The sequence below is a fragment of the Pelecanus crispus genome, chromosome 10 (genome assembly GCF_030463565.1).
Source record: "Pelecanus crispus isolate bPelCri1 chromosome 10, bPelCri1.pri, whole genome shotgun sequence".
NCBI classification, from domain to species: Eukaryota; Metazoa; Chordata; class Aves; order Pelecaniformes; family Pelecanidae; genus Pelecanus; species Pelecanus crispus.
The window spans coordinates 19,145,671-19,161,388 of NC_134652.1; the positions used below are offsets into that span (position 1 = coordinate 19,145,671).

Here is a 15,718-nt window from a genome sequence, read left to right on the forward strand (position 1 = left end):
TGGAGCTATTTCAGCTTTCTTCCTCTTGCCTAGGCAGACAACATTTGCCTGTTTAATTCCAGATCACACTGGTCTCTTGACATCAAGTGGGATAGTTTCTGTTTTCAGAATAGCTCAATACACCCTCTGACCTTTTGTTCATCAGCTGTTTTGGCAGTTAGACAGCAAATGAGTATTGCTTCTTAACTCTGCTTAAGTACCTTTTGGCCATCCCTAAGACTTGTATATGTATAGTGCCCAGTCAGCCAGGTCTCTTAAACTTTTCCAGCTTTGCAGAAGTAAAGCAAAAAACCTGTCCTGCCACAAGCAGTTTAAACATTCTGGTCTACCACTGAATAAGACACCAAAGAGAAATGCAAAGTCCACATTTAGAAGCAGATTTTAAACCACTTCAAATATACCTTATCAGTACTAGGCCTATGATACTTTCCCCCCAGTAATCAAAGGGAAATACTCAGTTTATCAGCATGAAATCAATGAACTACTGATGACCAACTATTATACACGGTGTGGCATTTGTGCCAAAGCTAATTAATCCGTTAGAGCTGTGGTTAGCACTTCCTGTTAGCTGCCCAAATAACCAAGAGAAGTGAAACTTCACACCCATGCCTGGATCAGGAAATGCTAACTCACAGTACCAACCATTTTATTACTCCTCCTCTGTTTGAAGGTAGCAATTTACAGTAAACTCTTCAGCATATCACGTCCTCCAGCTGCTCACATGCTACTTCTACTGGAAGCCCCAGTGATTTTAATCCCCTGAGAGTCAAGCATTTAAATTCTTTTGACTTATTTTTAACGGTTTATTTTGGCAGAGGTTTATATTGATTATTCTCATCAGCAACTTGATCCCACACTGCAGTTATAATTGCTACACTCAACCTTTCTTTCTCAGTATGTTCCATTACAGATTCTATGCTATAAGACCCAACACCCACCTTCTATTATTCGTGCTGTGTTTTAAAATTTTTATTAAGAGCAAACCAACTATTTTATCTTCTTTAGTTATTTGATAATACTCTTTGCAAGGACAAACTTTAAAAAAGAAACAAAGCATGGATGCTATTTTGTACAAGGCAGAAAACCCCAAAACTGAATCTTAACCAGGCTGGATCTTGCATATAACGTGTGCAACAATGCACAGTTATGCTGATGTGGAAAAGAATCTGCACAAAAGGCTACAGCTGTAGGAGGATTCAAACAATCTAGAAATTATTTAACTATGGAAAATACTTAAACATGATTAAATAATTTGCTGAACTGTTCATTTGTAGCTGCATTTTTCTGCTTGAGAAAAGGGTGTGCCCAATCTGTTTTTCTTCTGTGTCGCTAGGCTACTAACTACGCAAAGAACATGGGGAAACACATAATCCCAACTCTCTTTCAAATAGAATGAAAATTACTTCACTAAGACACGACTGTAACTTCCTGTTAACATTTTTTTTCTTAACTTCACAGGGACAACTGAAGTTACTGGGGTTTTTTTGTTTGCTTTTTAACTGCATAAAGATTTGTGTTCTGAGAGTTTGAAATCTTTCTACTAACAGTATTAGACATAATAGAAAACAGATGTGTTCTCTTTTCAAACATCTTTATGCTGGAAAATCTAGCTAAGCATGGATCATATGAGCCCTGTCTCGTTTTTTCCTATGATGGACTGCCTGCACACATGTCAGTGTGGTTTGCTTTATTTATCTTTTCCAATGAGTGTGTCTTTTTACCATGAGCACTCATTCAATCTATCTGCAAAAGTTTAGCGATCCTGTAAATGAAGCAGTAAATTCTATCTTAAGGAAAAAAGAAACGGAAAAATATTCAAATGTTCTTTCAGGCTTGATTTACAGAAACATGCCAAAGCAATGAGGTAAGTGTTTTGGCACAGTGTAAAAACAGAGTAACATCCACTGTGCTCCTCCTTCTGCATCAGTGTAAGAATGGGCTGGATGAACAGCTATGTAAGTTTCTAGGAGCTGTAACAAATCCTGGGTTATATTGCAATCTTCTGCTGTGTTGTTCTCGAGGGAAGTATGGGTTCTGTAGTCACCTCTTAGGTGCAGCAATGGATCGGATGCCCATAACTAGTCAGGAATAACACTGCATGGAATAGCAGAGTGTGTATTGGCTAGGAGCTTTGTGAGCAAGCAGCCAGAGAGAGGGAGTTGGGTTGAGAAACACATTGTTCTGCTTTTAGCCTACATTGCAGCAAAGAACAGTGGCAGAACTGAGCAAAAGTTGTCCCTACCCTGAAAATAACAATAGCAATCCCCACTGCTTATTCCTCCAGAAGAGAGAAAATAAAGCCAAAGATGTGGTCTAGTTTCTTCTCAGTGCGCTTTCTCTGGCGACACAGTCCCCTAGATGTACCCTTTACACTCAAAAACCGAATCCCAATTCAATCTAGACTTTAAGTAAAATATATAAAACCATGAACCTCTGAAGGAAAGATTATTGATTTAGACTCAAATCCCACTTAGCTTAAACACCAGATACACCTCCCAAGTTAATGGGTCTACTTGTGAATAATGTCAAAAGCACGTGGCAAACACTGGGTTTCTGAAATAATGGGCCTTGACCTCTGAAAGACTTCAGTTCAGTTAACCACATCAAATTTACATGTAAACATTAATACAATATTGTCCAGCCTTCACTCCCCAACCCTACCCTTTTTTTAAACTGTCATTATAATAGCCCTCAGTAGTAAGGACCTTAGGTAGGCATCGGACTCCATCTTTCCAATCCTGAACTAGCATGCAGACAAAGCAAGGGAGTGTCATTTGCACACTCTTCCACTGAGCATCTTTTTGGAATGCTGCAGCACTGCAGGCATGTATCTAACTATAGACTTTTTCTGAAGTATTAAAAGAGGATACTGTGAAAGAATGGCAAAACTATTATATGGTAGTCCTAAATGTCTCTCAAACTCAGTAAATAGAATCAGTAACTCTACAGAACTACAGGTTATGGCTACATGCAAGTAATATGTGGGAAACTGATTCCACATTCCCTCCTTCATATGGTCCTTTGTCTAAATTTTAGTTCACTTATACAAAATCTCTTCTGCTGTTACAGTTCTTTGTGTCTTTAAAGGAAATCCAAGATGACATTTCTTATTATCTTGTTACAGTCAGGAAGCCGGCTCATGTGTTTCCCACTTCTCACCCCCTTACCCTGTTTCTCGGCCAACAGCCCTTCCAAACACATCACACACTGCAAATACATGGCAGTTATTGAGGTTTTGTTTTCAAAGAGCATTACTTTGAAGGTGTTGCTCTGTCTTTGGTATGAACTACATATATTTTTGCACAGCTCCATACAAGGAAGTCACTTTCCCAAAGAATTTTACTCATTTACTTTTTAAATTGTACACAGAATAAGTAAGCGGCGGACAACTTCCAGTGCATAAACCCAAGCAAAACAAACAGGCATTTGCACAAGCTGGGGGTTAAGTGGTACAAATATGAGTCCGGATGATATTTACAAATATGATTTGGAAAAAAACACCCACATGCCTGCCTAACTTTGAACCCATGTACAGAGTGAAACATTTTAGGGGCTTCAGAAAAGCACCTTCCTTTATTTTCCAATACGTTATAAAATCCATTACAAAATTCTGATTACTGGCAAGCTTTCCTATATCAAGTTCAGTGATTTCTGGGATTTCCCTGAAGTCAGAGGCATGCAATATATTCCTGCTTTACTGACCTACAAGAATCTCAAGAATGAGAGATCTGAGGCTATTGCCTTGACTCACAGTGATTTTACGACAGAGCTGTTAGAGTATTGTAAAAACCTGAATTCACATATAGGGAGGAGGCAGAAAGGAGTAAAGAAAAGGTAACAATCGAAGTGGACTACTATCAATAAACATGAATGTATGCCTAGGTCAGTGTCATAAAATATCCAAATTTGCCACAAAAAAAAAAAAAAAAAAGAGGTAGGAAGGTGACGTGATATCATACTCCATTTCAAAACAGCAACAGCCAACACTACTTGGCATTGGCAGAAAAGAGAGAGTGCAAGAGCACAACAAATGAAGAAATAGATCCTTGTTTGAAATCCAGGACTTTATACAAAGAAGTAGGGAACTGACATCTCATTTTTGATAAGCTGTTCTTTTTTTCCGCACAGATTTTAAAAAAAAAAATCTGAGTGATGCTTGTCCAACTGTATGTATTTACCGTTTTAGATAAAAATCCTATGATTTAAGCAGAGATAGGTAGAAGATCTTAACCACTATGGGATAGCTAAAGATTAAACACATTGACGAAGCTTTATCTTGTTACACGTGTTAAGAACGAACTCCTAGACTCTGCCACAGCTTTGACTACAAGCATGTTTCAACACAAAATAATACACTCTATCCCTGCTGTAGATTATCTAAAAGAAAAGCTTTCTGATTAGCTTGCTGCCACCCAAGACCATACCCTTTTCCTGCAATTGATTTTAAGGACCAGGTTTATTTCTGTGTGACAAGTCATAAAACAAATGGCATGCAGAACACAAGAGGTTGCTAACAATTTCAACTGATAATTTATGTCTTCTTCATTGAAATGATCTGCATGCATTGCTTTAAGGTATCCTGTACACCTCCAATTCTGATATTAAATTAAAGCTTAAATCCTACAAAACTCCAGATACTCTTTTTTTTTTTAAATCTCTATCATCTTATGTTCAGAACCACATACAACTTGTTAGAGTCTGCGTTATGTATTTGTTTCATCACAAATACAGCAAGAACATCAAAGTCCAGGTCAAAATGACAAAAAGTATCCTCCAGCTTTACTAAAGTTTACATATTATGCTTTTTAATAGAATGTGAATTAACTGAATTCTAGTGTTCCCATAAATGCCATTTTAATTTTTCACGGCAACAATTTTTTTCAATGGCCACAGTCAAAAGGTCCTCAATTCACAGGAACATATCTATTCTTACTGGGAAAAAAAAAGTTTGAAAAATATGAAGATTACTCTTAAAAGTTAGTCAAACAAGACACCTTAATTACTTATATGTTTATTTATTACATGCTCCTATTCTGTAAGAGTATAAACCTACAAAAAATTTTTAAATGCCAACACGGACACCTGACAGCATTTCAGTACTCTAAAATTTTTATAATGTTGTCTCCTTTCATATAAAGATAGAAGCCTCAGTTCAAGGTGGCTCCTTTCTCAGTGTCTCCAACAGCAAGATCAAAAAAAAAAAAAAAAAATCATTTCCAGAAAATAATACACTTTGTGCATCTTTTCTGCTGTAATTACTTCATGTGTAGAAAAACTAGATATATTTTTCATTTTTTGGTTGAAGGAAATCTGTTTGTGTTTTGTGTGATATCCTTCCAGGCACATGTAGCTATAGCTACTGTTTATCTTCAGTTCTCTAAAATTAATAATAAAACCTGATTTTGTCAAAACTAAAACTAAGCATCTTACTACTATATGAAGAAGTTTTTGCCTGAGCACCAAGGAGTCAACAAACAACTGCACGAATGAAAGTTTCCTTTCATGTCTCACAAATGAAACAAAAGGACTGCACACAAAAAGATCTGCAGCCTTAGATCCCACAATATTTGATTTTTAGATGTCTGAAAAATGTAGAACCCAATTTTTGGTATTGGGCCAGGAAGAGTACAGTAGGAACATGACATTTTATAGATCCCACTAGCTAGGACACTCAAAAAACCAGAAACCCGGATTTCATTCCCAAGATGGTTTTTGTATTTTATCCAATGTATTCATCCTGATGACTAAGTCAGTCTCCCAGGAAATAAGTCTAGGACTTCAGTCCCTCCAGGCAAGATAGGAAATTGAACTTAGGCTTCCCCTCTTCCTAGGCAAGACTTAAGTGATGTAAATATAGCCTCTCAAGGAGATTTTTAAAGATGGTTAAGAGCCTTAACTACATTTTATAATTTTTGGTGGTTTGTGTTAGCTGTGCTCTGAGAATGCCAATTAAGAGTTCTTCAGAACTACCTTCTGGGCACTTGCTATGTATAGTAGTCTCGGGTACTGCCCTGCACCATTCTGCAAGATGACAACCTGCACCAGGTATCTGTACTGGCATAAAACTAGTTACACAAGGACTTTTATTACAAGTAAGCACCAACTGAAATGTGGCAGCTGTTGTTTTCAAATGACAGTAATAGGTGAAGATACCTAAATTTTACCCAAATTCTGCCTTAAATGCCTAAAATGTTACTTGAATTTAACCTCAGCATGTCTAAAATTAAGTATAAAAAGAAAGCTGACACTTTGCTTCAGAGGAACAATCCAACTGGTAAGGGATGGAAAGCCCACTGACTTATAGGCTAACTAGGTATTACATCAAAAACCATCGAACTGCATCCATCATTTCTCTCCAGCAACTATCAGTTCCATTTTTTCCCTGAACTTTTGCATTGAAAGTTGTGTTTAATACTGGAAAAAAACAAAGAACATACTTGTTTTGTCCAACTGTTTCAAAATCCTTCACAATAATTGTCAGGGAAGATGAATTATCCAGAGCAATTCCTTTCAAGTCAAATTCAAGAATCTGAACAAAAAAATGGAGCAAACCCAAATAATAATTACAAGTTATGTGTAAATTAATTAACAGCAGAGTAGCATATACAACAAAATTATTCAGAAATAAATTTTGCATTTAGTGAGAGACAGACCAGACCAGCTTACATTTGCAAAAGTAAAGTTAAAAATCTGGCAACATGCTCATAGTACATTCTTCAGTTGCTAGTTACTAGTAACAATAACAGAAAAAGAACTAAATTGTTCAATACTGAGCCATAACCTCTTTTGCAGTTCTACTTCCTTAAACTAACATAAGTATTTTCTTATCATTCATAAGATCTAATAATGTTCCCCTGCAACACTGATTGAAGTCAGTTGCTGTTTAATTTAGACAAATATTTGTAGGTTCCCTTTCTTTGTATTCCTATGTAAGAATGATCTTTAAAAAATGTAAGAATAATCTTTAACTTTAATGTCTGGTTGTGAAAAAACACTACTAAGAAACCATTTTCCCCAAGAAAAACATTATTGAAGATGCAAAATAGGACCAGTCTTACAAATAAACTATGAGGAACTTCAAGACATGATTCCTTCTAATTCTGTTGGGTTTTTTCCTAGTATATAATAAAGGATCCAATTATGTTGCCATGTATGCAGCTAAGCAACAGCTGAATATCATTTGGTCCAAAGTAAGAGGGAACAAAACCAGGCCACAAACTCAGCAGATATCTACCTACTTTTATATAAAAACATTACTTAATTGTAATGCATGGCACAAGACTAATCCATTCACCTGCATTTAATAACACCTTGAAACAACACACTAGTTCCTGTTTCTAAACGATATTCACAACTGTAGAAATTGACTTACCAATTTCACAAGCATTTTGTCTTAAAAAAGGATTAAAAAAAAATTACCTCATTCCAAACAGGATTAAGTTCATTGTCAATTTTCTTTGTTTTCTTTTTTTCATCTGCAAATACAAACAAAGGGTGGTGATCTGTTTTTGCTAAAGCACTACACAAATACCAACATTTTTCCTTTCATTTTTCAAAAGAAAGTTTGAGCTTTAGACCAAATGTTCCAACTGTTCTTGCCTCTTCCAGTAGCTGCACATTTTACAATCAAAAAGTCCCCTGGGCAAATTTAGTAGTTGAGGCTTTTTGTTCTGTTTTGTTTAAGCATAGCTAGATGTATTCCCAAAAAGCAAAAATAATATTTAGGTTTCTCAACCTTTTCTGACCCTTGACTGTAACTTCAGTAATGATGAAAGAAGACAGACTAAAAGACTTGGAGACATCAAGCTAAAGAGTAACCTCAAAGTGATGAACTTCAATAGTAAAGAAAATGCATTACACATTTACCATATCCGAGTTACAAAATACCTCTAAGTGTTAAGCTCTGAAAAAACACACTTGGAAAAAAAATCTTAAGAAGATATGCTTACAGTGTCAGCACTTTCTGATTTAAATGAACAAATATTAGCAGAAACACACATGCATATAAAAGGAAATGCAGTTCTTCCTGAAAAAATGGTTTCCAGAGGTCATGCAGATCATTTCACTGACATTTACTGTAGCCTAAACACTACAAATTTTCCATACTTCATGGTAAAATTTGCATTTGGTCAACTACAAATCATGGGAATGTGGGGTGTGGTGTAAATTATATATAGTGTGGCATTTCAATTCAAATTCCTTCTCCTGAGATGACTAATACAACTGAAGTGTTGCAGAGGCCCTTTCCAGGCCCCCCTAGCCTATTAAAAAGAGAAACAAAATTCTATTCTTACAACAGGTTCAAAGCAACTAACATGCCACAGCTTTATTTTTACTTTTTAGTTGCACTATACGTATACAGATCCGATGAAGAACAAGTCTTGACACGACACTCAGAAGCACAAAAGTACACTGGCAAACACACAGCTCTCTAAACAGAAATTGCATATATTAGTAATAACAAATGAGTATATTTAAGTACAGTCAGCAAACTAATTGCTGATCTATAAAATGCTCAGCCACCACAAGAAGGCTAAGTTCCAGACACGCTCCTTGTATTTAAGGACTACAGTAAAGGTAATAGCATTTTTATTGTTTGCAAGTTATGGCTATACTTTGCCAGGAAAATGTTGCAAAGGCCTGGGAAGCAAGAGTAAAGATATGCCACATGGGCAAGTTCATATACCCACTATTCAAGCAGTAGACTGTGGTGGCTCCTTTTATTGGATGAGTGGGACGTGCTGAAAGAAAAAAGGTCAGTCCATTCTGCACATTGCGAGAACTGACTCACATTTATGTAACAGGAATTGTCTACAATTTATACAGGATATTGACTCACATCATACCGCAAAGGAAAGAGCATTAATAACATACCATGCTGTGGACTCGCATTTTGCGGAACAAAGAACTAATTAACACGCTAGTAAGAGAAATTCAGCTTCATGTTTAGTAGGAGACAAAGCATTTTCAGAACTGAATATCCCAGAATATCTGGGGTTTGGCACTGGTACTCCAAGTCCCCCTACAAGTAGGAGCTGGGAGTCAGGGAAAAGATATTCTCAGTGCTGGTGGAAAAAAAGGAATAGTTGCAGCTGTTTGTGAAGGAGATAGTGAATCACAGACCTGATCCTGACGAACTAATGGATAAAAGTCCTATGATCCCTGCCTAAGCTCAAATGTAACTCTGTAAGGTAAGGAAAGCCCTGGCTTGAACAACAGTCAAACAATTCTTGACAAGGAGTAAAATTTTCCACTCTGGACTACCCATTTTCCTAAAAACAAGAGTAAGATTTATGATTCCACTAACAATATGCATAGTCTAGATTATACTAAGAGAAAAACTTTTTGTGTTACGCATTCATGTGGAAGTTGGATGAAAACTACTGGGAAACACCGCTTACGTTGGGTTTCAGTTGTAATTTTAGTCAGTCTGAGTGTAGCATTCACATTCCCTGAGCATGTATTTTGCATATATTTTCTTCACGTTACTGACTCTTTTTATGACACTTTTTATCATTCATTTAATGCACTGGGATTTTTTGGTTTGTTTTTTAAACTGTTGGCAAAGAGCTTTTCTTCTTCCCACCAAAAAGAATCTTTACCAAGCAGGGTAAGATGGACTGTCCAGTTATTCCAGGAGCTCCCGTAAGATTCAGGTGCTCAGGCTGCCTCCTCTACTGGTAATGAATCCAGCTACAGTAGCCAAGATTGTAAACCACATCAGAGTAAACCGTAAGATAGCGCCAGTCATCATTTTTAGTTTGGCTTTACCAAGAAATAAGACTAAGACATGGTAATGGATACAGGTAGGACACTCTATAAACTTGTTTCTTTAAAAATTAACTACAATAACCTTGGTACTGCAGAAGAAATCATTATTTGCTTTATCTTGATAAAGGCATTATACTATCATGTTGTTTCTCAATTGGAAATGAGTGTAATAAGAACTTAGTGATAGTCAATGAGATGACACAGTATTCAAAAAAATTCATTCAAGATGAGCTGTTTAAATAACTGTTCCATCATTAGAAAGGTAATTACAGTACTGCAAAACAACCAATGCTTACATCTTAAATTTTTTCTTATAACTAGCATTTTTACCAATTTCAGCAGGTGGGAATAGCAGAAGCAAACATTATCTTTTAGAACAGTCTTAAGTCTAAGATTCAAGAGAGAATCACATTTCAGTTCACTACGTTTTCCATAAAACTTTTGTGACCAAAGAACTAAGACTGCACAGTGGCAGCAACTGCAGGATCAGACGGGCAGACCTCCAAAAACCAGGAAATTAAAGTTAGGGTAATTTAATTCTCTGCAAAACAGAAAATAAAAATTTAGTGAATAATTACACGCTAATACTCTCTTCTTTCACACACTGAAATATAAACTAACATAGCTATGAACTACTGCAGGCCTGCTGGAAAGCTCTTAGATTAAGCACAAATGAAAAAAGAAATGTTATTCAAGTTGGCCCAATCAAACTGAATGCCATTTCACATCAGTTTTTAATGCATAAAGCTGAATGAGGCAGTCAAAATGAATGATCAAAGCACTAAATGTCCTAGTATTGACTGCACATATAAGCAATTGTGCCAATTTTTACACACAAAGACAAGAATCTGACACATTTTTCTCCAGTTCGGTATATCTGACAAATCAAAAGAATTGTACTGATTTAATCATTACCACTTAAGGCCACTTCAGCAAATGGCAACAGTTTTTCATATTAATTTGATGAATTCTGCAGTAACAGCACCCAATTCCAGACAGCAACACTCGTTTACTTTCAGGGTGCAGCTCTCTTTGAACAGGGAGTTGTTCTTAAAGTAAATACAAGAAAAATTCCATCCCACTTGACTCAACATAAACGTGTAAAGAAAAGTCAAATGCTTGCACAAAACCCCTCTATTGTATCACAACAGAAAGAGCTGCCTATTTCTTCTTAATATGTACCTAATATACATCACTGTATTAATTGTACCGACTGTAGTCTATAAATAGCTTAATTATACAAATTTGGTGAAGTCTATTCTATACGCAGATGAAACTATACTAACATACGTGTGTTAACATACAAAGCGTTTGCAGAGTCGCTTACATACTAACAGTTGTAGGACCATGGCCTTTTTCTTCACAGCATAGCCATAACAGTCTAATCCTGAGAGATACCGTGTGTTTTCACTGAAGTCTTAAAATTACTGAACCTGACATCAGCAAAGGCTATATAAGTTAAAGTTTGAAAAAGCTAACGAACAGAACGCTGTTTAATGAAATGTCAACTTCCACAGCGATTTTCTGTCAAATGTGTGCTGTTCTCTAAGGCTTCTCCAAGAATACTTGAGAGTCAAACAAGAACATGAAAATATACTGTGGGGCTCTGGCCAAAGGCCTGCAAATGCCTGAGTTTTTCCCAGCCTGGAAAATAAATTCCCCACTGTGTTTTTTACATCCCCCAGGAGCTACAGTGGGTATGGACTACTGTTAAAGACTGCTGCCCTTTGACATACGCCTTCCCAAAAATACAACTGGTTTCCCATCTCTACACACTAACAGGGTGAGGGGGAACAGGCTGTATATAAAAAACATCTATAAACATGAACAGCCAGAAGTTCAGCATATTTCAGATACGACCCCTATGCCCTTGCACCTGGCAACCAGGTACTCCACTTACAAATTAAATCAGAGCTGCTCAATAGCTGGCAAAAGCCTGATGTTTTCTGGCCCCCTTGAATCACTCTGGATGTAAAACAAGAAATCAGACTGCTTGTGTGTAGTAAAACCACATGAAAAGAAGTGGCAGGTATAATGAGAAATTAAACATCCTACTAAAAAACTGTCACAATTATAGACTTGTATTTAAGACAATGGCTAAGTATGTTTGTGAACATCGAAAATCCCAGTTATAGCACATAAAGGATAAATATAAACTCATTCCTTTAATGTCTGTTGTCCAGTTCCTGTGTTTGGATAACTGAAGGACTGAGAAACAAATCCAGCAATGCAGAAACAAAAAATAAATCTGTAACTTATATTTACTGGGTAAAACTGAATTGCATTAGAGCATGCAGTAGGAACAAAAGATTACAAGGAGGAATTAAACAGACACTTAAGGCATAAAGAAGCGAAGGCATAAACCAACTCTGGAATATGAAACTGCAGGAACAGAGGTAACACAGAAAGGCAAAACTGTGACAGGAAAGCAAAGAGAGACAAGGAACTGAAAAGAGAATATGAATCCTTAAGAAGCAGCAGAAACAAATGGAACAAACTGGAGAAATTACAGTACACCAGTAACAGCACTTTTTACAGGGCAAATAAAATCATATTTTAAGAATTAGGACGTTCCAAAAGCTACTGACAGGCTCAGCCACTTGCCCTAACACACAGGGGGGTAAAAAACCCAAACTTGAAAAAGAGGAGGGAAAGAAAGGAAATGGAATAGTATCACATCTTTCTGATGCTGAAATAAAGTATCCAAAAACTTTTAATTTTGGAAGTTAAGATACTGGACGTGTACTGTCTTGTCCTTTTCCGGCCTTCAGCAAAATGTCGTGATTTCCGATTTGGTTTCTAAAAGTGACAAACCCCTGCAATGATTTTTCATACTTTAGGAAATACCATTTCCATTTCAGTGCACAGTTAGGAAACCAGGTCACAGGAATTAAGATGACCGTTTGTCACAGTTTGGTTTAACGTATTGCATGATCCAAAATTGCTTGGAGCTTTCTGCACCTTAAAGATAAACCAATACTTGAAATCAAATTCCTTTAGTCTAGCCAAGTGAGGAAATGATGGCAACAGGTAAAATATACTGTAAAATATAATTAGTTTTACATATAAATGCTAATTGTATCACACTGTTTTCTCCTTCTCCCATATGCATCTGACGAGCAATAAAAGTGTAAAATGTGGTTTCGTTCCTAAATCTTTATTTTAAATTAAATAATCTCAACAGGCAAAATTTTAAAGTGCAATGCAGTTTGTAAAAACCAAACCAAACCCAACCCAACCCCTTCAGTAATGGTACTACTGTTTTTCAACATGCTGGTAATAACAACAATAAACCAGTCACAATAAAAATCGGTGTAACAGTGAGCAGTGGCTGTGCAAAATAAGTAAGATAGAGGAATGATTTTTTCAGACAGAAAACAACAAGGTAATCTTCATTTCCAGAATTAAAAGTGGATTTATCTATGCAGTTAGATGTGGGTTTTAAAAGCAAATAGCTAAGCCTTTGCAAAAGCTTGTAAAACATGGATCCTGAAACAGAAGCACTGCTGGCCAGAAAAGACCAATGCCCTCCACCCAGTTCAAACTTCATTCAGGTAACTCTTGTCTCTCTAAATTAAAAAATCTTCCCTAAAGTTACATCAGATGTAACTTCAGGGAAACATGTTTTCACAGATTGTCAAATACTTACATAGGGCACTATCCTTCAGAAAACCTCCTCCACGAGTACATTTATGACAGTTTTCCTTACCTTTAAAAATAACAGAAACAATAGGATCTGGTTTCCCAAACTTGGTTTTAGGGATATTGCTAGCAGATTCCACAATCACCCGAAGCATTGTTTCCAATCTTGACTAAATGTCGATTGTTACCAACAAAATTCAAGGAAGTCTTAAGTTACAGACTCCTTAACTTCTGGACTGAAATGCTAGCAGGAAGAGGAGGCAGGGAATAGCTGCTTTATAGTAAAGAAGGTCTATGGGTGGATCTGTGACGGACTAGCTGCTGAAGGCTACGAAAAAAAAAAAAAGTACCTGTAAATTGACCCCAAGTTCTGTGTTGCTGCACAAAGAGCTCTCGCTAGTGAAATCCAGTAACAGAAAGGGCACAGTGTAAAAACGAGTGCAGATATTTTTTGTTGGTTTTGTTCTTAAGCTGCGTGATAAGTCTCCCGTAAGTAACCAAGGCAAGAATAAGCATAAGCAACATGAACATTAAGCACAACTCCAGTACTCAAGATACGTTACATCTGCCTCTTGGTATACCAAGGTATTAAATTTCACGATAGCTTATATTTTTTTCCTCTTAATTTTTAGAACTTCATTGTTTGTAAATGTTTTTAGCACGCCTCCGTGTCAGTGTATAATCCCAAAAATACCTACGGTCTTCAAAAATAGTTTAAGTACTCCCCCTTCAGTTGTGCTCTGGAACAGCTACGTTTTACACAGAAGAAATACTGCAGGCTCCGCATTTAACATGCTGAATTTAGTAGATCTCTTGAGAAACGCTGAAAATACATATGCATAAATAAAAATAAAGAAGAATTAAGGAAATACGTGCAAAAAATGTGAGAAGACCCTCTGTATTGTTTGGAGGCCTATAAATATTTTGTCTTAACATAAACACATGCAGTAGACTCCACTAAAAATGAAATGGATGAAACTTAGGTAAGTAAAAGGAACTCTTTGCTCTAAGCTACCCCGCATTCAGCTTTACAGCAGTTTTTCTCAGCTGCGGATCATATGTAAAAAAGCGAGTGGTGAACAGTAGCACTGCAAAACATGTTCTCAAGTAGAGATGAGAGGGGAAGCCAGCAAGATGAAGCAAAATGAGGCCTATGTGGACAAAGCTCAGCCTAGTTTTCATATGGTCACATGAGAACTATCCTAGCTTATTACTTCTGAAGCCAAGGTGGACCTTGCTTCCTTTCTAAAATAATTAGATTTTGGGTAGCTGAGGAAGATGATTTCTGGGGAAGAAAAGGTAATCTAAGCCCCAACACATTCAGGAAGGAACGAGGATAAGGACTTGTAAGACGCAGCACCGGGAGGACCCAGAAGACTTGGCTGAAGCATCATGGCAGGTTGTTCCGCCCTCGCCCGTCCCGGTCCCGGACAAGTCCCCGAGCGGGTGCGTGGCCAGAGCCACAGGCCAGACTTGCTGCCACAGGGAGCTGGCGGCCACTGCCCTTCCTGCCTCAACAGCGAGTGACCTGAAGCCTCCTGCAGGGCGGGGAGAGCCACCCGCCGGGAAGCGACACGAGGGGACGCTCACCTGCCACCGCCCCTCCTTCTACAACCGCGCTTTAACAACGAAACGGAAATCCCCCCGAAGGGAAAATTAGGGATAGCCTCGCAAAGGGGAGACCCGCACTGCCCCACCCCGCTCAGGAGGGCCCGGCCGCCCTGGGCCGGGACCAGGGAGCCCCCCCTCGCCCTCACGGCGTCCGGTCGCGAGCACGTGCGCTGGGGCAGGAAAACGAGGTGGGGCGAAGAAAGGCCCCATGGCATTGGCCAGAGGTCACGCGGTCGCCCACGCCAGCCAATGAGGAGCCTCCTCTCAGGCATTCCGCGGAGAACTCGGCACCTCCCCGCCGGCTGTTCACGGCCTCCCAACGCCGGGCAGCTCGTGCCCCTCCGGCCCCGCCCACTCCGGCTCGCCCAGCCCCTTCTGGCCGGCGTCTTCGCGGAAGCGTTCATTAACTCCTTCCCCGCCTTTTGGACCCATCGGAGACGCCGTAGCTCTCGCTTCGACTGTGAGGCGGCCGGGGCGGAAGTGACGATGCCGGAGCCGCGGGATTCAAAATCCCGGAAGCGGGGCTGGGCCGGGGCCGGCGGGAGCCGCTGCAGGGTAGGGTCTCCCCTTCCCCCGCCGTAACCTGGGGTGCTCGCAGGCCCGTTGGCTCCCCGCGGCCCGGTCCGAGAGCCGTCAGCAGGAGCCGGGAAGCCCTGCGCTGCCCGTGCTTGACTAAAACTCTGACCGAAGTACA

General features: G+C 38.6%; 1 protein-coding gene across 2 annotated transcripts in view; it reads right to left on the bottom strand.

Annotated features, from left to right (window-relative positions):
• The window catches only part of MYOF (myoferlin), a 70,704-nt gene extending 57,136 nt beyond the window's left edge, over positions 1 to 13,568 (bottom strand). For both annotated transcript variants that reach the window (XM_075717699.1, XM_075717698.1), the window contains exons 1-3: positions 13,481 to 13,568; positions 7,420 to 7,475; positions 6,438 to 6,529 (exon numbers count right to left, since the gene is read on the bottom strand). In XM_075717699.1, coding sequence (XP_075573814.1) covers positions 6,438 to 6,529; positions 7,420 to 7,475; positions 13,481 to 13,568 — 236 coding nt within the window. The remainder of the gene's footprint in view (positions 1 to 6,437; positions 6,530 to 7,419; positions 7,476 to 13,480) is intronic.
• Between the last annotated feature and the right edge of the window lie 2,150 nt (positions 13,569 to 15,718).